Source organism: Melampsora larici-populina (genome assembly GCF_000204055.1).
Source record: "Melampsora larici-populina 98AG31 unplaced genomic scaffold MELLAscaffold_60, whole genome shotgun sequence".
In the NCBI taxonomy this organism is placed as follows: domain Eukaryota; kingdom Fungi; phylum Basidiomycota; class Pucciniomycetes; order Pucciniales; family Melampsoraceae; genus Melampsora; species Melampsora laricis-populina.
The window spans coordinates 107,211-120,566 of NW_006768824.1; the positions used below are offsets into that span (position 1 = coordinate 107,211).

The 13,356-nt window shown below is 42.3% G+C and overlaps 1 protein-coding gene across 1 annotated transcript; it reads right to left on the reverse strand.

The window, feature by feature from the left end:
* Positions 1 to 6: 6 nt before the first annotated feature.
* On the reverse strand, positions 7 to 2,066 carry MELLADRAFT_73213 (uncharacterized protein; the record flags this gene model as incomplete). The annotated part of the gene is made up of 9 exons (XM_007416437.1): positions 7 to 323; positions 474 to 540; positions 626 to 640; positions 801 to 811; positions 912 to 976; positions 1,050 to 1,106; positions 1,185 to 1,317; positions 1,434 to 1,500; positions 1,592 to 2,066. 8 exons carry the CDS (start codon positions 1,931 to 1,933, stop codon positions 496 to 498), a joined length of 735 nt encoding a protein of 244 aa, XP_007416499.1.
* Between the last annotated feature and the right edge of the window lie 11,290 nt (positions 2,067 to 13,356).

Sequence of the window (13,356 nt, forward strand, 5' to 3'; positions counted from 1 at the left end):
GAAAATATTCTGAGCCAAATTTGAATTGCGAGATCGATGGCATTCTTGCTTAAATCCTTCTTACAACTTAGATCTCCACAGTTAATCTGGGGTCAATACAAAGATACTTTCAACATTCTATTAAGAGAAAACACTTGATGAAGATCACTAGTCATACTTTGCATCCGATAAAATGAAACATGTGAGAGATAGTGTTGCAAGTTAAACACAAAAAGAACGAGTGTAAAAAGTAAATGAATGCAAAGATTTATGAACCCAGAAAAAAACAGAGTGGAAACACCAAGGAACAGGTCTTCCGTCAATATCAGTAACCCACATGAACCCTATCAAGAACATTTTAATCACAAAAAAAAATCGATGAAATCAACACAAAAAACTCGATGAATCAACAAAGTATGAAATTGATGATAATGATGTGCAGCTTGAAGGGTATATCGTGCTAGATTCCTTTTGAACATTGCTGTGCGGCTTACCCCTATCTTTTATTCGCATCAATCACATTAAAACTGCGGTGTAAACAACACATTTATCGTTCTTTGTCTGCAATGAGGTGCCAAACAATCCGAATTCAGTCAGTTTTTTATCAATTAAGAATTTGACTCGCATACGATGAACAAATACTAACCCAGAGTGGCGCGAACTGCAAAAGGATATCGAATTATAAGTGTTGACAAATTAACATGTCCAAAAAAATGTAAACAATAAGTTTTTTCAAAGGAATGTCGTTCATCAGCGACTGTCTCACAAAAGATGTACTAGTACGAATAAAGACATGATAAGATGTGAGATTTATGACTTACGTAAATTGAACCTGATCGATAGAAGAACGATCAAAATTGCAAAGGAAAGCAGGTAGGTTCTATTAGGAACATATACAAGAATGACGATTTGTATAAACAGATTGGACAAACAAGAGTATGTGCTCATATGGGCAGTTTTGGTGACTCGAGCAAAGGTCTGTCTATCTGAGTTCGGTCTGGAAACGGAGACGGTGAGACATTAGAATCACATTGGTAAAGACCAGGCCTGACTATTGAAAGTGAACTTACTGTACTTTGACACCGAGGTCCCATTTGACAAAGCAATCACACGAAACCGGCTGTCCACTACGTGTTTAGTGGATAAGATCATAAATGATGAGCTTCCCTGAGTCTTACAAGCATACATCACTACAAAAGGCTGACCTTGTAATCGCATTCGTAACATGCTGTCTGATTTCTTTAGTTTTCTTTCCATTCTCGCCATAAATAGTGTCAAGAAAGTTATGGTGTAAGATGGCTGGAGCTAATACATCCTCTTCTGAGTCTATTGGCAAACCTATTGCCATGAAAACAAAAAATAAAACAAGATGCCAATCAGCTTCTAATCTTGTTTTACCTACCCACAGCCTTCTCAAAGCTCCGAGAATGGTAGAAGATGAGATGAAGGCTAACCAAAAAATCTCAGGCATTCTGGTCCAGTGTAAACTACCTTATGGGTATGCCTTTCAAAGATCAAAAACTAACAGCGTTCATATAATTTCAGCTCACGTTACAATATGTATGATTTAGCTGTCCCAAAGACCAGCAAGCGAAAGATGAAAGAAACGAACCTGTGAGTAAGTTAAACTGAACAAAGATAGTTGTTCCTGGAATGGTCCCATTGCAGATCCCAAAGCTTCAGATACCGATGTAGCTGGTGTCTTCCCAGTACTTCCAGCTTGAACCATGTTGGGCGGAGACCCCGTCATAGTAGTACTACCCATTGATGACTCCTTCCTCAATGCGCTTTTGAGCTGTCCTACTATTGAACGTGAATGCTCAAGACCATGTTCGACTGCTGTTCGACTCAAAGTCTGACTGGACCCCGAGGCTCTGCTATTACGGCCTAGCAGACTAGAGAACGAACTACTGTGTCGAGTGGAATGAAAGAGTTGATCCTCGTGCGCACGCATTCGTGGAGACTCATTGGGGAGAGAGTCGCGCGGAAGGCCACGCTGTACTTGTCGCTTGACGGCCAAAGCAGAAGAAGGAGATACACGAGGTTCAAAAAACTCATTCGAACCCAAGATTTCGCCTGTCACGTCCTGCATTTATATTCCAGATGAAGCGAGTCACAATGATAACAGTATTTGTCGAAGATTTCAAGTCAACCTTCGTACTCGCATATCATTTAGAGAAAGATCAAAAGCGTACCATCTGACCTCCAAACCAAACTGCAATTCAATAAATCACGTATATGTGTTAGCAAAGGGTCACAAGACATCTTTACCCCGTAGAAAGGTGCTTGTACTCACACATTAACTCTCCCCTCGAATCAAAGAGCGGGACAATGTTAAGGAGACAATAAAACGGACTACCGTCTTTGTGATAGTTGAGTATAAGCTCACAGCATGCTTTGCTAGTAGCAACTGCATCACGAAGATAGGGTAAGCCTCTACGAGAGTTTTGTTGAAAGAATCGGGGGTTTCGACCGATCACTTCATGTGGCTGGTAACCAGTCAACTCACTATATGTAAGGACAATTTTGAAGGATAGAGTGGTTAGTTCGTCAACCCCAGAACAGGAGAATGGAGTGAAAAAAATCTTGTACGTACACAAAACCGCGGGAGACCATGACAATTGGGTTATCACTAATGAAAATCAGACCAGTGATGTCAGCCAGTTGACAATCAGCGTAAGAAAAATCATACATTCTATAGTGCAAGTGACTAGTAGAACATGAAAAGGTTTGATAACGAACTTCAGCCTTGGGTTACATAAGCAGAACGAGTCGCTTGATTCAGAACCAGGTTCACGGCCGATTGAGATCTGAGTTTGTTCAATGAGCTTAGCATGAATAAATCCCTGAATCAAAGACCAAAAATATTCAATCAAATATACCAATTCAATAAAAAACGCAAATGGATGCTGACTTGGAATTCATTGCAATAGAGTGATTTCAAAAGGTAAGCTGAAGTTTGACCTAACCCACTCTCCAGAGTAGCGAGATGCGATAAGTTCATAAGGGCGCTCTCGTTGACATGCTTAGGGACCACGATACTGGTCTCTGTTCGTTGAGTATGGTATAAGCCTATATATGATGATAGAAGAGTTTCATTTAGCTAACAATTGCCCGGACGCCTTCAGCATCGCAAACTACGAGACTCAACTATAGAGAGACATGCTATAGTCCCGTACGGTCTTCACCAACGCGTCAGCTATTCAAGATGAGTCAGCTTTCTACACATCCGACCAACAAGCTCTGATCAAATAATCGGGCATACCCCGTGTTTCATCCAGATATCTATCCAGTTTAGCTAGACCAAGTCTGTTGAGATCGGCATCGGCAGAGAGCCATGCTCTAAAACAATCTCGACCAGCTTCCATTGTGACAAGTGATTGGAAGGCACGAAAGTCGAGGACGGAAGCAATGAGACGATGCGCATCTGCTGTGATGTGATTCTTTTCCGGGGATATATAAGTTGGTGTAGGGGGTATACTAGAAGAAAACGAGGAAGAGACAGTGGATATGGACAATGATGATTCGGTATCCGGTAATGAAGGGGGTGAAGTGAATGGAACGACAGGGATCTCTTGTGTGGTTTGGAGATAATTTGGTTCGCCAAGCAACTCAGGTGATTGGCTATCGAATCGCATAAGAGTTGCAGATCATAGAGGTCATGACCAGAAGGATCCATTGTCGCAATGCAAAATGTGAAGTTTACGCCATGGAATTCGAGAGAAGATATCAGCGATTGATTTTCACTCGAATATAAATTACAAAGATTTCAAAGGATTCAAGCAAAGGTACGAACGTCATGTACTTGTCCTCATCCGAATGGACAAGCTCTGCCGCCCTGTCGGATCGAATGGTAGGGAAGGGTTGAAGTGAGGAGATTTCCATTTCTTGAACAGATCGACTGGGCTTATCAAGGCCACCGGCCCAATTGGAGTCGTGTTTAGACATTGAAAGGGCAGATGATTTGCGTGATATGTTCAGTGGAGCGGTGGTGTCGGATGGCATGGTGATAGCGCGGGTACGAGCTTGATGTGGGTCAGAGCTGTCAGAGAGCATGCCAGGAACTAAATGAACTTTGACACCAGAGTAGGAAGTTCGGGTAAGCTCCCGACTGAAATCTTCCTCCGAGGCGTGAATCGAGCTCGGGTTGGAGCAGCTACGAAAGCCAGAGTCGCAAGGGGAACCAGATTCAGTGGAAGGCGATGATGGAACTGGGAAGAGGAGTGCTGGAGGTGGTCTGAAGCAAGAGTTGGAGCTCATGCTATTAAATAAAATAACAAATTTGAATGAATGATGAAGGATAAACAGTCTTAAAGTGTGATCAACATGTACCCCGGCGTTGACGTAAGGGTGAGGGGGGAGCGAAGAAGTAGAAAAAAACGAAATAAATAAAAAAGGAACGCTTTAGGTGTGGGAAAGTATAGAAAGCACACAAGAAAACAAATCGCCCAGCACTGAGCAGGTGTCGCCCAATGGAGTGAGAATATTTGTATTTATTAATTGCTCGGTGAAATTTTTCGACCGGAATCCGCTTTCAAGATAGTACACAAGCTTTGAATGGATAATGAACGTGAGAATGATATCAAAGCTTATATGTAAAAGGCTTGCAATTTATATCTTCTTTGTTGTTCGCCTATAACTTGCTACTTTGATAGATTTGTGTCGCTACCAAGAGGTGTGGGACCAACATAAGTTGTGGTACAATATCAGACCGGAGCAGAGGTGGATTGACCAGTTGAACGATGAGGGAGCACGTAACTATAGTGGGTAGTGCCTAAAAGCGTGAAATCGGGTATTTTGAGAAAAACGTTTATAAAACCCACAAAATCGATCCAATTTTGATGCCGAGGGCAGATTTGGAATCCTCACATCAATAGCAATCCAAAATTGTATTGAACATATTGTTTGTAACAATTTTTACAGTACTAGAGAAAGTTATTTTCACACAATGGAGTTTTTGATAAATCAGCTTTTTGGCCGGCCCGACATTACACGCTTTTAGACACTAGTACCCACTATATATTTAGAAAAAACAACGGAGTTGAACCAAAGGTTTGTAGAGCGAAGATGATGTGAAAATTCTCAGATTCGTGATGTGTCCTGAACAATTCTCGACCGGACTTCATCCGTGAATTTTGGCGAGCTCAAGCTGCAAGAAGAGACTTGAAAAATATTCTTCATGCCCACGCCTTTTCCAACCTCGACTAGGAGAGATTATGTAACTTCATGGAGCTTGCTGATGTTATCCCTTCGTTCACACTACGGGTCAACAAGTTGACAGGTGTGATATCCCTTGATCATCCTCCTAGAGGTCATCGCGCGGATGACTTGCATCACCATGTCTTTTGGGAGAGTAAAAGGACATTCATAAACTCTTAGCTTGAACAAGCCCTCTCTGCGCGGCCACGTCCGCGCGCCTCGCAGAGGGGCTTGGGACTAATCGTGAGTTCCTGGCACGGAGACTCCACGAGTTAAGTCCACTTATGTAGTTTTTTGCTTTTTCCTGCTTTCCTCACTGATAAAAACAACTTTACCTTGCAGGAAAAGTTGTTCATATTTTTGTTCTACACATCCTCATAGCCTCATTGTAGACAACTATCTGATGCGGCCAGAGATGTGGCTTTAACATTCTTACAACACCCGCCTGTATTGTGGTCTGGTTTCAGTGCTTTTTGTACGCTAGTTTCTGCCTGCGCCAAACTCACCAAATGTTTTGCACATCCTTATGTTTAAATCACGTACGATGCGAATACAGGCTGTACATTCATTTACATATGGGACATAAGAGCTTGAAAACACAACTCATGATCAGGGTGATGAAGTAGTGATAACCAGGATATCATGATGGAAACACATGTGGAACAAAAATACGAACAACTTTTCCTGCAAGGTAAAGTCGTTTTTATCAGTGAGGAAAGCAGGAAAAAGCAAAAAACTACATAAGTGGACTTAACTCGTGGAGTCTCCGTGCCAGGAACTCACAATTAGTCCCAAGCCCCTCTGCGAGGCACGCGCATGTGGCCGCGCAGAGAGGGCTTGTTCAAGCTAACATAAACTCCAAGAGCCTCACGGGGGTGAGCTTGCCACACATGTAACGCAGTGACAGGTGTCCAGTATAATGTACCCTTTCGTTATATGCAATGCAAAATTGGTCCTGACTACTTACAGCTACTAAAAAATGAGATGGCAGTTTTCAGCCCAATGTGTTGCTCCTGGACTTTACTTCAAAGTCAAAAACCCCAATTTGACCGGTTTTTGATTTGAAACCTTAAGTATTCATCCTGTCTAACTGTCTCTCTTAAGACTCATGACTGACACAGTTCTAGAAATCACCTGTCACCTCAATACTGCATATGTACTATTCATACATTCCATACTCGCCTCACCGGAAAATGGACCGAGATGGACCGCACCCCAGTCCATCTCAGATCAACTGGCAGGCTTTCCACTCTCAAACCCTTCAACCCTTGTCTTCGATACCAACCACGATTTCCTCGTTTTTCTTCCCACAAGATTCTCATCAACAAACCTTCATCATCCCTTGCGTTCAATACCAACCACAATTACCTCGATTTTTCTTCCCACAAGATTCTCATCAATAAACGTCGTCGAATTCCATCAAAGCCAAACCTTCACGTATCAAACAACACTCCTTCCTTGGCTCAAAGCCAAACCTTCATCATCCCTTGTCTTCGATTATAAACACATGTTTCCTTGGCTTCAGTTTCTTATCCACGGTCGGTCAAGAGGTTTGTCTTCATTTGCTTTCGTAAACATTGATTCAAGGTTTTTGATCGAAGTTTCCATTTCACAAACTTTCTAGCCATTTCGAACAAATCTCAAGGCTGTTGAATGACATTATACCGCTGGCTTCAAACTCGTATCAAGCATTTCTAAAGGGTACTCCAACAGTATCAACTCCTCATCAAACCGTCATTCTACTGAGAATCATACCTAGCTTCATTGATTCAAGACCACTTGGTGTCATCTTGGGATATCAAAAATTGAAATTATCTTTGATTGATTGTGTCGCTCAGATCAACGGGCAGGCTTTCCACTCTCATCAATCAACATTGGCTCAGATCAACTAGCAGGCTTTCCACTCTCATCAATCGACATTGTTGGATTCCATCGAAGCCAAACCTTCTCGTATCAAACAACACGCATTCCTTGGCTTCAACTTCATATCCACGCTAAAGAGGTTTATTTGTGTTGGATAAACAGATTAATTCATCGTTTTATATCAAAAATTCTATTTCACGAAGTTTCTAGAGCTTCCTCGATTCAAGATTGCATGGGCAGTTCTCTCTCGGAATCAAAAATCAAATTCAGTACCTCGATTGTTTTCACCTGAGCCCAATTGTTTTCAATATGGGCAGCAGTTTCTAAAGCTGTAAAGTCACCTCCAACCGTCTCACTTCCACACTCTCCTCAAGCCACTATCACCACCGGTCTATCAATTTTAATCACTATCCAACGTTTTATCCCTCACATTAGCCTTTCTAGTCTAGTTAGTCTCTTCTCAATTTGTTTAAAAAACCCAGGCTTGGCTTGAATTGATGAGACTTCTTTTGTTTCGATTCTGATTTCTGCGACTTGTTTGAAAGATTACTTTAACATCATATAGTTAGTTTCTTCTTCTCTTCATATTATCTTGAGCTTCAAAGTTGACCAACTATCGATTTTTACTTTGATTTCAGAAATGTCTGTTTCACCACACGTATCGAACACCAGCAGCACCAACCCATTATCGGGTTATGTTAACGAGTGTAAGTCATCTCTTGAGTTTGATAAATATATGATTGACCACTCACTGACGTCTTTCTCCTTCAGTGTTTGAGACTCCTTCAAACATATTTGAAGGGGATGATGCACCTGCTCCCTTCTCTCAAGGACCCTTGTTCCGCGAGGGAACTGAAAACAGGATCAATTTTGACAGAAGACATCAGGTAACGATTGCAGTCATCTTCAAAATCCATGCTTCCAGTGAGGTCAATATCCCGGATCCACTTCCAGCCAGGGTTCCAAGTAGCAATAGCCGCAAGATCGGTTTCAGCAAGATCGGTTTAATCGATTCAAAGTTGTTCAACAATGGTGACCCAATCATCCTCATGCTTTGTCCTTTTGGCAAGTTATGTGCAGAGCTTTGTGAAGAGTATGCCCCGCGCATGAAACATCTACTTCTAACTAGCGATCTGGCCCCTTTGGTACACTGGAAGGGAGTTGTTGGCCGTACTAAAGTAGATCTCCAGGGCCACAAAGGCTGGTTTACTTTTGTTGATCTGATTCAAAAATCGAGAAAAAAACATGGTTCAATCATGATACTAAACGATAATGAGGTAACCAAGGCTGCAAAGGACGCCAAAGTGAGTTGAATCAATCTTTCTCTGATCTTTTCCTTTTCGTCCATATCTATTTCCCTCCACTCACTGATTCCAATACGTTTGACAGGTCAGTGCAGCCAAGAAATTGATTGCTTCGGCTGCTGGACCGACTGAAGGCAGTGAAGCCTTGGAGGTTATGAATGTGCGCTTACAAGTCAGTCTTTCTTTCTTTCTTTTCACTGTTCTTCTAGCGGAGCTGATGTCTTAATTTCTTTCTCAGGCCTCTGAGAAGTTGGTACGATTGCATGAACTAACCGCGGAACTTTACCGCAAGTATGCTGAGCAGTCCAGCTCAGGTGATGGAGCAATCCTTGTTGCTCCTTGGGATCCACATTTTCATTACCGCTTCACACTCAGAGGCGCTGCCATTTGGGCCCAATCAGTGGCAAGTCCCATCTTTCCTCTGATGATTCCTTTCCTTGATCAATACTCATATTCCTTTCCATCTCATCTCAAATTTTAGCTCGATGACATGGCCACCATGCATATGGCACCAGACACCTCCGAATACCGTGCCGAAATGAAGAAATCCCGTGTATTCCATCGTTCCATGCGTGTTCACGACCGTGTTCAACAGCGCCTGGCGGCGCGTAGAGATTCAAGGTCCATGCGCTCCTTTTTTAGTCCCCGCCCCCCATTGACTCCCACTCGTCCTGGTGGCAAAGCGGTTATGCTCGTAATATCCGACTCAGAACCTGAGATTGATGTCAAGGATGTCAAGCCTTTGAAGTTGAAGCCAGGCACATCCAAAAAAATTGACTGTGAGTATCTTGATCTAATTTCGATTCTATCTCAACCATGTAACTTACCATCCTTGTAACTTACTATTCCTTTAGCCTCTTACATTTCCAACGGTGAAATGTCCAATCAGGATGTGAAGCCAACCATTCTGAACAAGAAATTAAACTTACCTAAAACCCAATATGGTACAAATTCCCCCTGATTGTGTTCCCTTGTTTATGTAGCTTACTATCCAACACCCAATTTCAGATTCCATCTGGCTTTTGGATACCTCTGCTTCCGATAATGACTCATCCGATACTTCAGATGGCATTGAGGCAATCGCGTCTCACGAGGCGGCTCTAGAAAACTTTCTCTACCGCAGTGGAGTGGCACCTGAAGATACCAAAACCCGCTTTCTCTTGGCTGAAGCTGGAGTGGAATCGTGGACTGACTTGATACCCTCCATCCAAATGACCGAAGCTATCTTGATGGCCAAAGGTATTGACCGCAACATAGCTGGTCGTCTCCTTGCACGCGCCCAATCTCGTTACTGGCGAATGACCAAGTGTAAGTGATTCCCATAGCTTCTATCCCACTGCTTTTGAACATCTTTGCTGATTGTGGTAAAAAATTGGTACACCAGAGTGACTTTCAGTCCGACAAACAATTGTTTTCCCAAATCGAGTCTCTGCTTATCGTCTTAACAATTGTTTTCCCAAATCAAATCTCTGCTTTATTTTCTTAACCATTGTTTTCCCAAATCGAGTCTCTGCTTTATTGTCTTGAATACAGCCAGCTGTGGGATCTCTTTTTCATTTGTTATCTAAACAGGTAATTCTTTTATCTTTCAAGATTTCTCCCAAAAAACATACGAAACACCAAAAAAATCAAAAGTTATCTGTTATCTTTGTTATCTTTCCAGTTATCTCCCCCCAAAAAACATACAAAACCCCCGAAAAATTTCTTTCTATAAAACTTTAACTCCTTTGAAGTTACTACCCGATAATCCATTTTTGTGTGTGAAAGAAAATATCCCCTGAAAGTTGTGTGTGTGATACTGATGCAGTTTTGAAATCAATATTTGATTACCTGTGTCCACCAAAAATTTGGGTTTTTTTTAAATCCAAACAAAATCGTCAGTTTTGATGATTTGTGAGTTTTGAAATCAATATTTGATTACCTGTGTCCACCAAAAAATCGGGGTTTTTTTAAATCCAAACAAAATTGTCAGTTTTGATGATTTGTGATATGGTCATCTATTTGTGACATGATCATTTGAGAAACTGAGAAATCCAAAAAAAAACTTGGATTGGATTGATAAAGAAGCAACATCAAAGCATCAAAAACAAATGGGGCATACTTCAAGTTATACAAAGACTATTGATGATACCCGGGAAAATATTCAGTGTGGTCTGTGACAAGCAACTACCCCAGGTGGTCCTAGACAGATAGAGCTCCAGCTTTCCTGCTGAAATAAAGCTAGGCACACACCTGGGAATTGAACCCAGGAGCACGCTTTGCATTTCCCCTACAGAAGAGTGGATACCACCACTACATGCAAGGTGGTGACGCCGCGGGTGCGGCGTTGCGCTGACCCCGGATCGACCCCCCGCCTTTGCAAGACCCCCCCCTTGGGTTTTGTGCGGCGTCACCGCGACCCCGCATCCGCGGGGTCAGCACTTTGCATGTAGTGCACTCAACCATAATGACTTGTAGGCAGGGGGGCTTCACATCATTTGATCACTATTGCAGTATGCAATAGCTACTCAAGCAATCGCTTGATCAAGATCAAACTGTCCGATAATCTTCTCAGATGATTAAATGTGATATGATGCGAAAGATCAATTCTTCCTCATCATATCACATTTAATAATCAGAGCAGAGTCTTTATGTGTTGTTTTGACTCGAGAAATTCTCAAGACTATGATATATAATCATGATAATGATTATTTATCATCTGTATATTCGATCTAAGAGATGGCTACCAAAATAATAAATTTTGACGGTCAAAAAGTTTTTTTTTTTCATTTCTTAAAGAAGATAAGCAAAGATGGCATAGATTGGAAAGACAAAGAAAAATAAACTTGCGTTTCTTAAAGAAGAAACAATTTGATAGGTTAGATTAGAGAGACAAAGAAAAAGAAAATCACATTTCTTGAAGAAGTTTGATAGGTTAGATTAGAGAGACAAAGAAAAACAAAAGACCAAAGGTACACATTACAAATACCCGCAACCTCGGAAGAGAGACTCCGAAAGTGAGTCGGTTAGCAAATTCATACAACTTTGAAAGATTCCAGCAATCTCCTCTCGGTCATTCAAAGCATTTTGGAGGACTTGAGATCTCCTCAACCTGGCCTTCAAAATTGAGAAAGCTTTCTCAATTGGATTTAAGTCCGGGCTGTAAGCCGGAAGATATAAAAGCCGCACTCCTCGGGCCTCACAGAGCTCGGCGACGCGGCCGTTGTGATGGATTGGTGCATTATCCAACACCAACACAGAGTTGCGAGCTGGCCAGGCATTCATTGCTGGTAACTAGTTGGATATTCAGGTCATGATGAGTATCATGGATAAAATGATATAAACAAAACATTAACTTACAAGATCATGTTCTAAATAGTCCTCAAAATTGAGCCTTGAGTAGCTACCTGATTGGATCTTGAGTGCGATTACACCATCCAACGAGATTGCAGGTAAAACTGACCAACGAACTGCTGTGGTTGGCCTCTCAAGGCGTGTAGTTCTTTGTCCAACAGGAGCTCGTGCATATTCCCGATACAACCGGCGCTTTGTGATCGCACTTTCATCTGGAAGAATGAAGGGATGATAGCGCCATCATCAGAAAAATAAAATATGGTTGTTAAAGGTAAAGTCAACATACCTGTGAAGACCAGACATCTAGGGTCGATGTCTTGAACTGTCTGTATGTAAGCTCCCCGTGCGGCTAGGGATTGATTCGGATGCACCGTGCGGCCCTTCTTCCTAGTCCAGGCCAATCGGTGACGTAGCTCATTTGAGAGAGTCATAGTGGACAAGCGGATACCAAAAGTGTCGAAGATCTTTGATTGAAGCTCGTCCAAGTAGAGGGTTGGGTCGGCTTCCAGTGACTCAATGAGAAACTGGCGTTCTGCTGGTCCTAAGGTCGTTGCAGGACCTCGAGCCATGTGATCGACAGGATTTGTGACCACCACTCGAGTGGTACGGTAAAGATGGTACCAGTGCCGAACAGAGGTAAGGGAAAGTTCCATCCCAAGGGAAGTCAAGATATCGCGAAAGTTCATGCCTCGCAGGACCATCCAGACCACCACAAGCTTGACATTGGCGCTATGGACAGGCATCTGGTTGGATTTGAAAACAAATTGAAAAAATCAGCGTGAAGATGTGGAAAGAGAGGAAAGGGATTTTATAAACCTCACCTGGAGGATTGATGAAAGAAGAACAGGGCGACAAAAGCAATGGAACTGAGCCCCAAGATCTGAAAACAATCGGTTGAGATAGGGATAACGATGGGGAAGGAGACCTGGGGTACAAAAAGGTGAAAGAAAAGATACATACATACACTGTACATCTTCTTTCGGTGATTCCTTCGAATCGCACGTCAGTGCTTGTCAAAATGAGTGGAGAGGGTGAGTTGACAGTTTACTCACCACCAGAGCGGAAGCAAATTTAGAAAAAATCGTTTTGTCCAGGTTTTAACCCCTTTAAAAACATATCCTTTGGTGGTAAAAATTGTTGATTTCTGCCACGCAATCCTATAACGGCTGTAATACCTTTCTGTAATGACAATCCCAGCAATGGCCACAACCGTATTGTATGAGCCCCATATGCATACCCAGCCATCCGTGCAGCATCTACATATTCATTCTCACTGAGATGATCAATATCTTCAGATACTGTAGCAGGGCCTGCTCCATTCTCGTCAGCATACCTAGCTGTTTTGACTGCCATCTTGCTTGCTGTGATGCCTTCATGTCCTGGACTGGTGTCCAGTGGAGCTTGAGCTCTACCGTGTCCCGTAGTTTTTTGATCAGCTTCTTCACAAAAGCAATAAGACATTGTGCTGATTGTGGCCAGATCAGACAGTGTATCACTCTTAATGCAAACTGATTCTTGCTAAAAAGCAACAGGTTAGTTCCTACATTATCCTCTTGCAATAGTTGTGTGAGGAGGGTCTCATCACTCTGTTGTTTGGGAGATTATGAGACTAATTGTGGTTATACAAAGGGTTGCATGAAGGGGTCATGCTTGCTCCATCTGTGCCAAGGGCAATGTT